The sequence below is a fragment of the Liolophura sinensis genome, chromosome 1 (genome assembly GCF_032854445.1).
Source record: "Liolophura sinensis isolate JHLJ2023 chromosome 1, CUHK_Ljap_v2, whole genome shotgun sequence".
Taxonomy (NCBI): Eukaryota; Metazoa; Mollusca; class Polyplacophora; order Chitonida; family Chitonidae; genus Liolophura; species Liolophura sinensis.
The window spans coordinates 24,023,079-24,038,249 of NC_088295.1; the positions used below are offsets into that span (position 1 = coordinate 24,023,079).

Below are 15,171 nucleotides of genomic sequence, written 5' to 3' on the forward strand. Positions count from 1 at the left end.
ATCAAAGTAAACGAATAAATAATCATATTTTACATATTTAGCTTTAATAATAATGTCGAGAAGTATAACGCTAAAGGTTCAGGAATGCCGTCCTAAAGATTTTAGTTTCTCATAAAACATTCTAACCCGTAACAGCATAGGTAGACATACATTAGATGTATACAACACCAGCGTGCCAATGTGCAGGAAAATCTGCATACATGTAGATGTAGTCCTATATACAATAAATTAATTTCTCTATGACGATCTTGAACAAATATGCACAGTAAACAAAAGCAGACAAGTAAATATAACGTGTAATACTGATTTCGCTATTTCACTTTGTGAAAAGCGAATAGCCCGTATTCCCCGCAACTGTCGATTCTTATTCCGAGGTACATAGCTTTTGAGAAGTGAGTATGTGTGTCAGCTATTACACACGGTCTTAGTGTTATATCCGTCGTTCCAACGATGACCAATCGTATTTGAATGAGTATATTAGTTTCTCATCACACAGAACTGCTGCGTGGCTGTAGTCTACGTCGGAAGTTATTTTGATACGGGCACATCCCGGGTCAGTAAGGATAACACAGTGCTCAGCTGTTGCTGCATTTCGTTCAGTCGGCGGTTTATCGCATCATCATTCTGCTCTTCCGATGGCTTTGGTCTGAAACATAAGGGTGACAGTGAAGCTATATGAACAAATAAATAGGGAATGTCGTGTCATAGGACCATTTGTCATCATCCTAAACAACTTACCTGCCAAAGGGAATGGTTTCTTCGTGAACCAGAGCGCCTGCCAACCCCTGTTCCTGAACCTTAATCTGTTCCTTGATGTTTTCCAGCTCGGCCATTACACGGTCCAGTCTGCAAACGGACAGAACAATGGGATTAAACTGAAATAATTTAATTAAATCGCTGAAGTATCACGAAGTAAGTAATGAGGTAGTATAGAGAATATAACAGCGTCCATATCAAAAACGCGTGGGCTCTCTAGTTGTCGTGTGAGAAGAGGACATAGCCAACATTAACAACATCAAAGAACTCTGAATTGAATATAACAGCGACATGATGTGCACACACGTTCATCGTGTTTTGAGCGACAACACATGTACTTATATGGGTATATATTTTTTTATTTCTTACTTATATGTATTTGAAAATTACTAAACTGTTCACAAAATAACCGAATGACTTGACTGAAACTTGCTGACACTTGCGTTATTTTTTAGTTGTCATGGTGTGGTTAGTGTTAGCCTGTACGCCCGACCATGTAAATATTGCTAGTGTGCATTACCCGGTCCCTCTAATATTTCTTTTGCCCTGTACCTGTTGTGCACGAGTCTTCAAGAATCATAAAATTCTAAATTAATTTGACCATATGAAACGGCACATGGAAGTCTGATTCTGTGTAAGTCTCGAGTACGACTTCATTGCTGAAGCAGAGACTGACCTGTCGGAGGTACTTGTGACCTTGCTGTCTAGCCCTTCCCTCTGCTCTATGAGAGCTCGGGTCAGGATCTTCTCTGTGGACGAGCGTTCCATAGCCACATACCGCTGGTAAGCATCACGAGTCAACAGGTGACCTTTTGAAAAAAAATCGTGTCTGAATTCATCATATCTGTCTGGCAGCACTATAATATCCGGCCTGAATGGCCGACTAATGGATACCATCAACCGTTTTATACCTAGAGGTCTATGGTTAATGCAGAGGTTAGAAATTGCAATCTGCAATCTTTTCAGTCTTACTTTTAATGTTTACTTATCTGTCTGAACCAAGTGACTATCGGAGAAAGAAAAGATTCAAGCATATACAAACACAATACCGTACTTCACCTAATGATTGGTATGTAAAAATGCACTTTCAGATGCATATTAAACCGTGAAATGATTCTTTTGACGCCAGCATGTAAGTTTTTATGAAAAGAAGTTACTCATACTCTACCAAAAACTCTTAAGTTTCCGTATATGGTAGATGAATAAATCCGAACCAAGCCAAATGCTTGAATAGTGCTAAACTTTAGGGGAAACACAGTATCCTGGAAAGAGCATCGTTACAAAACATACATGTAAACAGAGAATAAGTTTTGTTATGTACATGTATTGCCATTATAAACGGGGAATGACCTATTCAGAAGATAAATATGATACACACTAGATACAGAAAACTGATAAACCAATGAAGAAAAGCACCGTAATCGGAAAATAAAAGACATGCTTACAGAATGCGGTTGACTGACGAAGTCCCCCATAACAGCAATACCGGAACACACGGTATACATATACCAGTAAGGACAACGGAGGGACGAAGGCTGGACGGTCATAATATTCAAAGATAATGGAGAACCTGTAGTAACTCCATACCTTCTCAGAGTTCTTCTGTACCCGTCCAAATGTGTAGCTGGTGAGAAAAACAGAGATATAGGAATACGAAGCCTGTACAGATATCTTATTTATTTATTTTATTGGTGTTTTACACCGTACTCAACTTTATACGACGGCGGCCAGCATTATGGTGGGTGGAAACCAGGCAGAGCCCGGGGAAAACCCACGACCAACCGCAGGTTGCTTCAAGATCTTCCCACTGAACAGATATCTGAGATGTTTTTATAAATTCGTGTCGTAATAGTGTCAAGTACCTATGTGTCCTAAGATGTTAGAAGTTCCTCACCTGAACATTGCAATCAGCAAGTTGACGAGCAGGATGTGAGTAAGGAGAACGTATATTGCCGTCAACACAGGCACCAGCCAGGTCTGCTCTGGACACTTCTCGCTCGTGATTAAAGTGGAATTTGAATAGCAATCGTCACTGTCTAATTTTCCTACATGACACAAGAGAGAAGAAACATTTATAGAATTCAAATTTTTCATCTATATACTGAAAATTTCTTGCTTGAATGTTTGAATGGACCACAGCATTCTTCAGAATTTAAACTCATTTATTATGGCTCACAACAGTTTACAATTAATATATGGAAAATTTAGGAATATCATACCAGTAAGTGAAAGCTTTGTCAGACAAAAAGGGTTAGTCTGTTAACTTTTGCCTAATATCTGCATACAGCTATTTACGGTATTTCGACCATCAAGAAATGAGCCAATAAACGTTCCTACAACAATGTTTAGTCGCCAAGCTAATTTGACCAAACAAATGAACTTTTGATAAAGAATATTACTATAGCAATTAATATCCACGTCTGACCATTGGTACCTTCTATGACATCCAGATTGTAGATCCCGTATGTCTGCCAATAAGGGATGTATATAACATTCTTCAGTATGTTCCAGGATAACTCGGTATTGGGGTATAGATTGGCGTGATAGGCTGTCCCAAAGCTGACCACAAACACAAACAGGATCAGTAAGAAGAATACCAGATCTGTCAGCTGAGAAGAAAACATGAAATATATACATGCAAAAGTGTATATCGATAAAGTGTGGAACTTAAAATTATGACTCTATTCCCCAAATTCCAAAACTGATGTGATCACATAAAAGCTTTCTTGCTTGTGAGAATTTGGATTCACTATGGTTCCAGTTTTGGTACCATAAAGATTCTCGTCCACCACAACATCCTGCTGCTTCAAGGAAGGATAAGTAAAGCTTATATTTGCACTACAGTTTTATACAGAATAATGGTGGTTTGCTTTGACTGTTGCTCCATTCTAGCTCAAATGAGAATGGTATACTTCAACGACTTGCACAAAAGTGGTATGGAGAAAAAGTTGGAGTTGGAAGTTGGATTTTTAATTGAACTTTAAATGAGACTGCATGTGTTACTTAAACGGCAATTTCACGTAGGCATGATCTGTAAACATAACATAATATCTTTTTTGTACATGTTCTGTTAATAATAAACATTGCACGGTCAACAAGGTAACCACAGCATTTCTACTTAACGCTCCGTGCAGGCTCTTACCATGAGTTTGATCATGATCACTTTGGGGCCGATGTTTTTCTCAGCATGGAATGTTTGCATAAATCGCAGGTAAAACATGGTGAGAGTGATAGAGTAAAGCATCCTGGCCCAGACAAAGTCCTTCTCTGACAGAGTACACCGAAGGATGATAGAGACGATCAACAACAGGTACATCGACATATCATAGCGGTTCCAGAAACTCCGACCCCAGCTTATTACCTTGTACTTTACCACTTTCGGTGTGCGGACAAAAATCTGAGAAACAGAAGACAAGTATATTTTATCAAAAACACTGGCGCAGCAATTAAATGATACGATGGCTTCCGAGAAAGGTCAATGTTTCAAAGTTTAAAAAGGACTAGCCCACAGATATATTGGGAATCTCTAGTGTTAAGTACAGAATTTTACCATTAAGCTGAATTTTTGGAATGTGAATGCATACATCCACATCCTCATATGGCCTTGCCAAACATTCTAACGCATGTTGTTAGTCTCCTAGCGACTCCCATAGAGGACTACAGCCTCACCCTGTGTTTGTGTATCTCTCAATGCGCATAGAAATGATTTCCGGATTTACTTCATATCAATTCATCGTATTGCGTTGAAACTTGGTACATGGTACAGCTATTACGAATTACACGAGCTCGAGTTTCGGAATGTTTCGTTCATTTCCAACAAAATTATGACCGTTTTTCCCTGTTTTGAACTTGGACAGAATTTAAAAACTCTGAAGTTCAACTATAGTATGTTGTTTCAAACCATTCGCTATTCTGAATTGTTTCACCTGGACTATACAGTTACAGGTCATCTTCGAGTTTTGAACCGAGTTGAGGACTTCAGTAGGTATGCATGTAGTTATTATTCTGAGGGCTCAAACCACTGTAGGGTACATGTGTTGCCAAAGCACTGCTGCTGAATGCTTGTTTTTACTGGTGTCTTTTATACACTAGTAGAATGCCCATTTTCTTCTGCTGACAATGCATATATCTTCGCTTGGGCTTTTTACGGCTGTTCTCTAACGTCCAGGCATTTTGATTGTTCAAGGCATATTTGTAGCCTTATTCATTGTGGTTCTAATTCACATGACTTGTCCTCACCTGTCTGAACTCCTCCATGATCATAGTGGCCACCCATCCCCAGGTTACCCACTCTGCCACAGACACCGAGCTGATGGTAACCATGGGATTCAAGTCGGTTAAGAGGAAGTAGGTGAACAGGCACAAGAATATGAGGTAAGCTATCTGTAACAGTTTGACCTCATTATAGTCTTTCGCAATATCAAGTTATATCTCATTTATGACAAATAGAATGAAAGTCAAATGTTATTTACGTTGTCTCAGGAATTATGACTAGAACTTGTTGTTCCGCTTATATAACAGTTCTACTAAAATGCGAATTTTCCCACACAAAGATTCTAAGACAAGCTTGAATGTTGAAACAAATAAATAAGGAATATTTGTGTATATAATATATAATATAATATGTGCTTGTCGCATTCAAGAACATTGTTATGTCGCGTTCTTGGTATATACGTGTACAATGTATCTATTCGAAAATACTGTCATATATTCTATACGGATCGAGTGAATTTTATAACTCATTTTCCACATGTAGCCTATACAGGTTCGTGCAAAAATTTAACAGACACGTAATGACTGATATAAATCACTCACCATGTTACAGTAAAATTTGGTCACGGGCGCTGTGTAGAAATAAAACATGGCTCTACAGAAGTCTATGTTTAAGCCCGACCGTAGATCATCTCTGCAGCACATCACCTGAAAAAAATAGTTCTTTCCTCGGCGATTCCTTTGCTGTTCCGTCCTAGACTGAGTAAACTGAACCCCTGACCCGTTGTCAGGCATGACGCGGTTAAGTGCCGTAGGATTAGAATCGGTGTGCTCTTCACTGTCGTTATCATGAACTGCTCTAGATGTCTCGTTGTCTGCAAACTTCACCAAAGGAACCAAAATTGGGCAAACTATTGTAAGTATGACCTGAAACATATAGATGAAGTACCATAAACTTACACCGCAATTGTTTCTACACAAGTATGATTTGTAATTTTCAAGAAATTGTTTCTCAACAGAATGAAGTTCATCATAACTACATAGTTCCCAGTTATTCTGAAAATCCTTCCTCCTTTACTTGGAAATGTCCACAACCAAAAACAAACCCTTTGATTCAAATGTCCAGCGGCCTAATTCAATATCATCGTGAAATCATTATAGCTGAATTAGTACCTTCCAGAATGGTGTGTGTTGAGCTATGCAGCCGTTCCAGATCAGGTTGAGCTTTGTCTGGCAGCAGGCGTGGTCCATGAAGTCCATTAACCCTCCGTTTTGAGCTAGCGCAAATAGAGTCGTGTCTCCCCATGTCTTCAGCTCCCGTACTAACAGAGTATGTGCCATACGCTTGTTTTTGTTGTAACATTCAGACAGAACAGTGACGGCCACATCTCCATAATAACTGTATTGAATAAAAACATATATGTTTGTGAATTTTTTCAGCTCGTGCCTAAAGGGGGGAAATGTGTTAGCTGGAAGTTTGACAAAAGTAAGAAAACAAGAGAGAACTGTACAATTCAGTGTTCTTTCCGAAACTCCTAATATTGTCGTAGGATGAAAGTTTATATTTGCATGAAAAGCTAAAATATACATGTACATGAGCACTTTACTTTGCGTGTTCGACAAGAGTTTCTGACAGCTCCGCCTCCTCTTCATCAGCAGCCACTACGGAGAGTGACTTCAACAACGTTGACGCCACTATAGCGCCACCTACATGAAGAAGAAAACAACTTATTTTATTTTCACATGAGGAAATAAAATTACCTAACAACAATATCATAAGTGCGGAATTTTTTTTATCTTAATTGTTATAAAGAAGGTTACACTAGCAAACTGATTGCTGAAATGTCAGTGCACAGTACCTATGTGGTCTTTGCCAGTCCTCCAGAAGAATTTGGCCATCTCTCTCCGGTTGAGCAGTAACGCCCAAAGGAATAACTCCCTCTCCGGATGTTCGAACTCTTGCCTACGAATTTGTCGCCTCCCTTTGTTCCAAGGATTACCGGCTATCGGAAGAGAGGAACATATACACTGTTGAACAAACTACATTTCTTTAGAAGACTTGTTTGGTTATATATATATTATTTTCTCCTTAAATAGTTAATACTTGCAGAAATGTTTAGTACTACACAGCGGAACTCTTACGTTTTGTTTTTTCTTCAAAGTATACGTCTTCTTGCCCCCAAGGTTGGCTCGACATAGCCTTAGACAGCAAGAACTGAGGACCTGTGAAAATGTAAAGGAAGTCATTAAAGGGTATCATATGGTTTTGAAACACATACATTTGTATCGGAACACAAAACGGATACATGTGACACACCAAAAATATCTCATATTTAGGGTTTTAGGGGGATCGACATATAGCTACCGTGATCTTCAGTTGACGGTGTTCAATATGTCAAGTTAAGTTTGTGTGCACAAGTTAAGTTACAAGAATGCAATTTCTGGAAATATGAAAAACAACAGAATAGCTGATAAACGTTTTTCCCTCCCACATGTATCTGACGGCAGACACAAAGTTTGTATGTTGATATTGTCCACACTGTCCGCAAATGATACCTTTGTAAAGATCTGTAAACTGTTCTCCTAATAGGTCTTGTAGTAGGCGACCAATCTTTTTCAACAAATCCTCTGGAGTTTCCCCCTTTTCGCTGGACCCACAGCAGATCATGGGATTTTGCTTCATGTAACAAGAAAAAAAAACTTATCTTAACATATATTTTTTAAAATTGCAAACAGTCATGTTACCTCTGGCGAGAGTTTTGGCTAGGCTTTTCCCCACCAGGTGTGAATAATTGGTTTGTATATAGAACTTTATAAGCTTGGACTACTTACAACAAGCGCAGAGAACTTGTCATGAATAATTTAAATGACAGGATTTAAAAAGTTCATGCTTCACGAGTAGTTAGCTAAGGTGTACATGTATGTTTGTGAGCAGATTAATCACCTGATATACGGATACAAGGCTCTTCAGCAACTCAGCACAATTGTCTGGTGGCTCATTGATTACCTGCAAACAACACAGGCTTACATGGTAAATGTTACTAGACTATAAGAAGTCTTTCCCCTTGCAACAAAATTCGGTATAATTCAGTTCTAAAAAACAATACACCACTATCTACAATAATCACAGACATGATTTTCCTGAAAGTCTGCTGACACAACTTTTAGAAATTGATTATGACTTAACGCCAATTCGGCAGTATTACTGCCATATCATGTTGACTTTCACAAATTAAACTGTAATGTGATAATTCATAGTATACCAAAATAGAAGACATCGTTGCTGTCAGATAATTATAACAGTAGGTTTTAAGAATCTGGAGCATTTTTTTTTAGAATATATACCTTTGAGTTTATATGCAAAGGTTATATTCTTTCATTTGATATATTTCCAGAGCTGATATTAAGTTTTACTGTCTTACACTTGCATACAGGTTCCAGAGCGTCGATACTGTGAGACGTTTGAGGTCCACTCCACTATCAATAAAGAGCTGGATAAACTCCACACGGTCCTGGACAAGTGCCGTAAACATGGCGTCGTACAAATTTACGCTCTGTAAAACGAATGAAAAAAATGAGGAACTGGGAATATTACAACCGAATGAATGCTAAATCTTCTGAAACAGCAATTTCTTTTTATCCCACATGACCTCTTCTAAACATTGGGGTTTTAGAACGGTTGCCTTGGAAAGTTCTCACCTTTTTCTCGCTATAAATTATGGAATGTATTTGCTTCTGATTAGAAACATTTCTTCATGTCAAAACAGTTTTCAGTCCAGGCATATGCATATATTTGTTGTCTTTTTTCTCATTTTACCTGCCAGTGTTTTCTGTTTTCATAAGTAAATATTTGTTCTCTGGCGACGTCACATCTGTTCCAGGCCAGTGATAATGCTAGTTGGGTTTCTGGACGGGTCTTGTTTGCTAAAACAGGAAGTGACGAAATTTTAGTTTGCACAGAATATTCAAATGTGGAATTACAATGTGGCTTTGTATAAATACAGTTTCCGATACCAAATGCAAGTCGGTGAGGTGGAGGTGGGGGAGTGGGGTTAGATCGTGGTTGATATAGGCCTACTTGTTTTTCATGCAATGGTTCAATTACAACGTGGGACAAAGATCATCGAGATTTGATGAATCTGGGATCTTTGCCGACAGCACCTTGATTGGTGTCTATGTGGCCGTTTAGGTGATATTGATTGAAATTTGCTGGAGAAACTGCCTGCCATCAAAGTGCCAGAGCCCTTCATGTAAGTCACATGTATGAAAGTGCGTCTGTTACTTACTAAAACCTAAGGGTTTACTATGGGCAATCCAGTTTTCTCCACCTACTAAGAGGTTATTTTGAGGCCATTTCACTCCACAGTTCAGTCTTCACACATTCTGTAAATTTTCTTTCATACCTTTTTTGTCTTTATGTAAGTGACATGTTATATTTACATATGCGCACGGAATATATAAATGTATATATATTATATATATATATATATGTATATATATATAATGACCTCCTATCAACCGAGCTCAAGTACTTAATGTTATAGTTTAATATATCTTCGCCTTAATATCCACAGTACCTTTGAGCAAAGCGTAGAGAATACACTTGTCGACGTTCGTGACTGCTGCGTCATCTAGCTCAAAGACGTTAACCTGGAGGTCCAAAACAGAGATCATCTAATGCATGTTCACATATAGGCCTAAAAATGGAAAGGGATTTGTGTGTGCCATATATAATTAAGCGTGTCGAGATTTGTCAATACTTTATGACTAGGAAACATTTACTGTCACATGAACCTTGAATATACTACATTTATCATTGAATATAAAGTACTATATCCTGAATTGTGCTGTTTCAGATCAAATTGATGTGTCTTTAACTGATTAAAAATTTACATTCCGTACATCAGGCTGATTTTTACTGAAACAGAAAAAATACAATACTCGGCTAAGGAAAACTGAACTCGACATCATATTTAATTACAGTCAAAATACCAATAACAAATAGTAGGCTTTTATGTGTTTAATTAAGATAAAAGAATAACCATGATATTGCAAGACATCAGAGATCAAATATTAATAAATGTGACTCTCTACCATTGGTCTGTAGCGTAGTATTTCCATCAAAACCTTCATACATTCTTTGGCATCTCTGTAGACAGCCATACCGTCATCAGGCCAGTGGAACTCCGATTGAATGCGACGCATACAAGTCGCAAGGAAACCTGCGGGAAAGGCGCTGGTGTCTTCACTGTTAAACACAAAGCAGCTTCTTTTAGCACTTCAGCAACAATCATTCGTGGCCTACAAAAATCGTGTGATACTCTATTACACTGATAGAAATTAACTTTTTGAGATATATAGTTACCCTGAGGTCAAGTGATTTTTAAAAAAATGATTGAATGGAGGCTGTTGGTGCTCATTGCCTGTGAATGGATAAACAGTGAAATAAATCAGTGAGTTGTTTAAAATTTGGTTGCTAGACCATAACGGCAACAGTCATGAACATTTTGCTTTCCAATATAAATTTATGTGTTTTCACTTGCCAAGGGCAAGGGCATTATAACATGACTTTATAAATTACACGTAGGGCAACACTGATCGCAAAAATATGAGTTAAATTTTAAATAATTTCTTACTTCATGGGATTTCTGGACAGTTTATAGGCTCCCGCGAGAATATCGGCGGCTTTTCCGGTGCCTTGTATGACGACGACAGGGGTACGACGCCGGATAGACTCGAGGACGGCCTTCAGGGTATCTTGCTCGCCTCCGACCACCAGTAACACTGCCGGCACGTTCACACCTAGCAGATGAATATACGATTACGATTGTAGTTAACTTCACTGTATACAAATTTGATGTCTAGATTGTGCCAACCGTTGAACTAATTTACCCCCCGTGGAAGTGTGGATATAAAGAAGTCTGATAAATCATCAGTGAATGTTAGTGAGACAATTTTACAGAGGACTTTTGGTCAGATGTAAATACTGAGTGTCTTGTGATGTCTCAATGCGCAACCGCAGGGCAACATGTGAGGGGTTTAGTAAATAAAAATATTGTAGAGATTACCTCCTTTTAACCTATATCCCCATGCACATATAAGAACTGTCCCATCCTAAATGTATATAATGCTACAGTTTTTTAATTACTTGCTTCATTTGATCAAGCCATTAGATGGTTTCATACTGGATAAGAAGAATTCACTTTTTACCACTAAAGAAAGGAAATCTGAGTGTTGAAGTGATGTACATATAAATCATTGTTGTGGTATTGCCTATATATAGTTGACCATTTACACCAGTAATCTAGGTTATTTACATGATAAATAATATCTTACTGTGTTCCGCAGCGATTCCCGTCTCCACACGACCACTAACGTAGCCTTCCAGGCATGCGCGAAACTCCCCTTCTCTGCCCTGGTGTTTCTCTGTCCCGTCATCGACTAGCAGAAAGTGGGTGTGATTATGATCCAGAGGGGCGGTTCTTTTTGAGTCCGTCAGAGCGTCGATCGAGTAGTTGGCCGGAAACAGGCCTTTGTCCTGAAGAAATAATATAATATTCAATGCTGGCGTTATTTTGATTACCCCTTTTCATGATGAGATGATGTAAGTGGCATCGCGTTGGAGCATAGTTTGGACTTGAAAGTGTTAAAATGACGGTGAAAGAAACCTTAAAAACTTGAAGCGAAAACACATGCATATCTTACAGAAAATATAATCTAGACTTTACCTTCAGCATTACTATTGTTCATTTATTTGACGTCAAAGATTTAATGACTACACATTCTATACTTACGCCTTGCTATTACCAATTTTTAAAGCAATCTGGACAGGTGCAAACATATCTCATACAACATACCCCATCTCCTTCTAGTGCTTGTTTGTTAGCTACAGATCCCCAGGCGGTGATTCCCAAAGCTACAATGTCCTCCTGCTCGGAGGAGGTGGCCGTCATCCGATACTCATGAACTGCCTGACCAACTAGCTGTATCACTCCTGTGTGAGTTCCTCCAGTCAGCAACCAGGCACCTGATATTGTGATGAAAAAACATCTGTCAAAGCTCAAGAATAAAACGGCTTCGGCTGCAGTCATTTTCCTTATCTGGGAGTAACAAGGCATTACTGGATATTACCCCTTGTCTCCTGCTTCTATAGTGCATATACTTTCGATAAAAACCAGGCTGTAACTGTCGTGTGTATATACATCTTGTATTCTAATGCTTTCAATCAACCGGCAGTGATCGTTATATTGATATTCATAACCACATTGAGTACGTTATGAGGATATACTGTGACAAAATTGACTCTATAAATCCTGCAGCCAGCAAACGTGTATACCTGTACTAGCTACAGCGTTGACCAGTCCTTGTTTAAATACTGTTTTTAGACGAGGTTTTAGGTTAAGGTTTCCAGAGCAGCCAGTCACAGAGATGATCAGAGTAGGGTAAGGTAGACACCAACACTCTGTCAGCACAGTCCACACCTTGTCAAGATCGGTACCCGAATCCAACCTCAAATACTGCAACATCATGATGGCAAAATATGTCAGCATTTCAAAACTAGTACTTAAAGCCCTTTAATTCCTTTCGGTCGAAGAACTTTTTCTCAAGTAAATAACTGTAATTAGAGCTACTGTCATCAAAATGAACAAACAATGAGTGTATATAATATTTATGTTAGAAATATGCATACATCTTGCGTTTACAAGTGAAGTGACTGGCTATTATACGTCACAGTAAATGGCCGAAACTCACCGGAGAATTGTTGGTCTCGTTTCCAAATCCCTGGAAGCAGATCTCCCCAAAGGAATCACAAGGTGTCCTCTCCGTGTGACTTCGGGGATCCCAGCGTTCATTGTCGTTGTCCTCGTGGAACACCCGCCCTCGGATTCTATGCCACTCAAAAGTCCGCCCACACTTACAGCTCGCTCTGTAAATTGATTTTGATTTGATTTTATTTGATTGTTGATTGCAAAACCATACTGTATGTTTGACTTATACGATGGCAGTCAGTTTTATGGGTGGGGGAAACCAGAGTGCCTGGATAAACCACCGGCCTTTGGCAAGTTACTGACAGCTTCCCCACATGTGACGTACAGATATGCACAACATATTAGTGGAAGTTCAGTAATCTTTAACGAACGCTGTGAACTGACAAACAGAACTTTGTAATACAGGCGCAATGCACTGGGCATAATTCGTTGCATTGTACGACTCTGACACTGGGCATAATGCATACTATATACATACGACCACTGCCAATGGGAAATGATATACGTCTAAGCAATATAAGACAAGCAGAGTAAACAAATTAATTTAGTTTGTACCTATTATTTATATCATGAGAACCCTTATTTTTTATGTTCTATAAGTTAGGATAATATTTATCGATTGTTTTTTTCTGTTTTGTTTTTTTATCTAAAATACAAAGCCTACTAACATTCCTACTGCTGAACATTTTCTGTCTGAAGTAAAAACACTTTCTACAGTGATGGTCGAGTATATTTTTAAGTAATGTTGCCATACTTACGATTTTGACAAAGGATTCTTGATATAATAACTACATTCTGACTGGTAGATGTTTGTTGTGACGTAGTCCGCTAAAACTTCCTGAAAAATAAACTTTAGGGATATAGCTTTATTGTACATTATATTCTCACAAATATATAACTATTCAGCCTAGTAGTCTTCACTTGAATATGTATGGAAGTATGCAGTAAAAATGGGTTTGTGTTTTTACTTTCTGCAGCAATTTCTATAACATTAATCTGAAAACAAGAGTGCGTTTAAGCATATTTCACGTACCTTTCCCCATGATGATTTCAGGAATGATGGACGCTTTTGGCGACCCACTGCAGACTTTTTTGGTCCTGTAATTAAAAATGGCGTAATTTGCAGTCTAAAATATGGGTAAAAGTTCTCTACAAAAAGCATTCATACGCCACTCTTTGTTTCACGTTAAATGTAATTTTAATCGTGCATTTTTTAGGGAACAACACGCATCGACTTGCAAAATTTTCTTCAGTCATGGTTACAGAGAGTTTACTGCCCATTGCCATGGGACATTTCACAGTTATAGAACTTACCATCGTAGGTGTCTAAACCTTGATCAATGATAGGGGTCGTCTGAAAATCTCTTAGGTCAAACTCTGTGGCAGTAACTCGGGTCCGTGACACGGATGATTCTCCCTTGTTCACAACTGGTGATTTCGGGGATTTGTCATCGTTATACGCCATCACGATGGTGTCAGACACTGGACGTGCCTTAGGTAGCATTTGACCTGGTTCTTTGGGGACGGGCTTCTCTCTTTTCTTCCGTTTTGGGGACTGATTTTCAGCCTCATTGTCCATCGGAACGGGTTCGCCTGGGCCACTTAACCCAAACACCCATTTACTGACGTGTTCTTCTACTTCACGGTCCGTCATTGTGACACTTGTGACTTGATGTGAAGATCTCACAGCCCTATAAATAACGTTTTACCCGTAAGACTTCAATGTGTACACAGTTTTCAATATAAATTGTTTATACATGCATACGTATATGCGTATATACACGTATATGTACCTACTGACAAGTCTCTTTGCATCACATTTCCTGATGCTATTTATTCAAGATAATACAAGTCAGAGCTGGAGTATACATGTAGAGGGTCGTGATTTTCTCTGATCTTATAGGGTTTTCTTCAGGTGAGCAGAGAACACCTTTCACATCAGTGTGTACATACATGCATGTATAACCGAAGAGAAACCTCTTGTCTAATTTGCGAACGTTGTTATCTTAAAACTAAAGTGTTACCTCCAACACTGTCAAGATCAGGAGGATCAAACTTTTGAGAACTCTAACTTATAAGAGTTACATATATCTGACCAGTTTTTAGAAGTGTTAATGCCCCAACACACTTCAAAGGTGTTCACATTCCAACTCCATGTAAAGTGTCAAATATTTTTAACTATGTCTCAAGTGTTGGTTTAGGATGTTGATTAAGGAACTTTTAGTGCAGTTTGGAATATGCACACTTTGGCGAGTGTTAAAACATTAACACTTTATAAGAGCACAGTCGCTCCTCGTGATCGTTCCACTGTTAAATGTAACATTTTAGGTTTAGGAATGTTCTTTTGACGCCAGTTCAAGAAATTTAAGAATTTTGGAATAAAGAGATTTATCGCCGCAGTGCAATATTTCAGCAATATCATAGAGATAGAACT

General features: G+C 38.5%; 1 protein-coding gene across 1 annotated transcript; it reads right to left on the bottom strand.

Annotated features, from left to right (window-relative positions):
* Positions 1-528: 528 nt before the first annotated feature.
* On the bottom strand, positions 529-14,391 carry LOC135472608 (transient receptor potential cation channel subfamily M member 2-like). Its single transcript, XM_064752231.1, has 27 exons — positions 14,052-14,391; positions 13,771-13,835; positions 13,496-13,575; positions 12,721-12,895; positions 12,305-12,485; positions 11,826-11,995; positions 11,305-11,506; positions 10,605-10,770; positions 10,063-10,216; positions 9,546-9,618; positions 8,786-8,892; positions 8,391-8,522; positions 7,913-7,975; positions 7,525-7,645; positions 7,111-7,191; positions 6,828-6,971; positions 6,576-6,675; positions 6,142-6,367; positions 5,572-5,895; positions 4,996-5,139; positions 3,899-4,153; positions 3,191-3,365; positions 2,651-2,801; positions 2,202-2,380; positions 1,433-1,565; positions 739-846; positions 529-646 (listed from the first exon to the last, which is right to left on the bottom strand). Exons 1-27 carry the CDS (start codon positions 14,389-14,391, stop codon positions 529-531), a joined length of 4,167 nt encoding a protein of 1,388 aa, XP_064608301.1.
* Positions 14,392-15,171: the final 780 nt, after the last annotated feature.

Coding starts and splice junctions, on each gene's coding strand:
- LOC135472608 (XM_064752231.1), bottom strand. CDS start 14,391: ATGACGGACCGTGAAGTAGAAGAACACGTCAGTAAATGGGTGTTTGGG. Junction 5,140..5,571: donor CCAAATTTTACTGTAACATG/GTGAGTGATTTA, acceptor AAACTGTTACAG/ATAGCTTACCTCATATTCTT. Junction 2,381..2,650: donor TTGCTGATTGCAATGTTCAG/GTGAGGAACTTC, acceptor TTTTCTCACCAG/CTACACATTTGGACGGGTAC.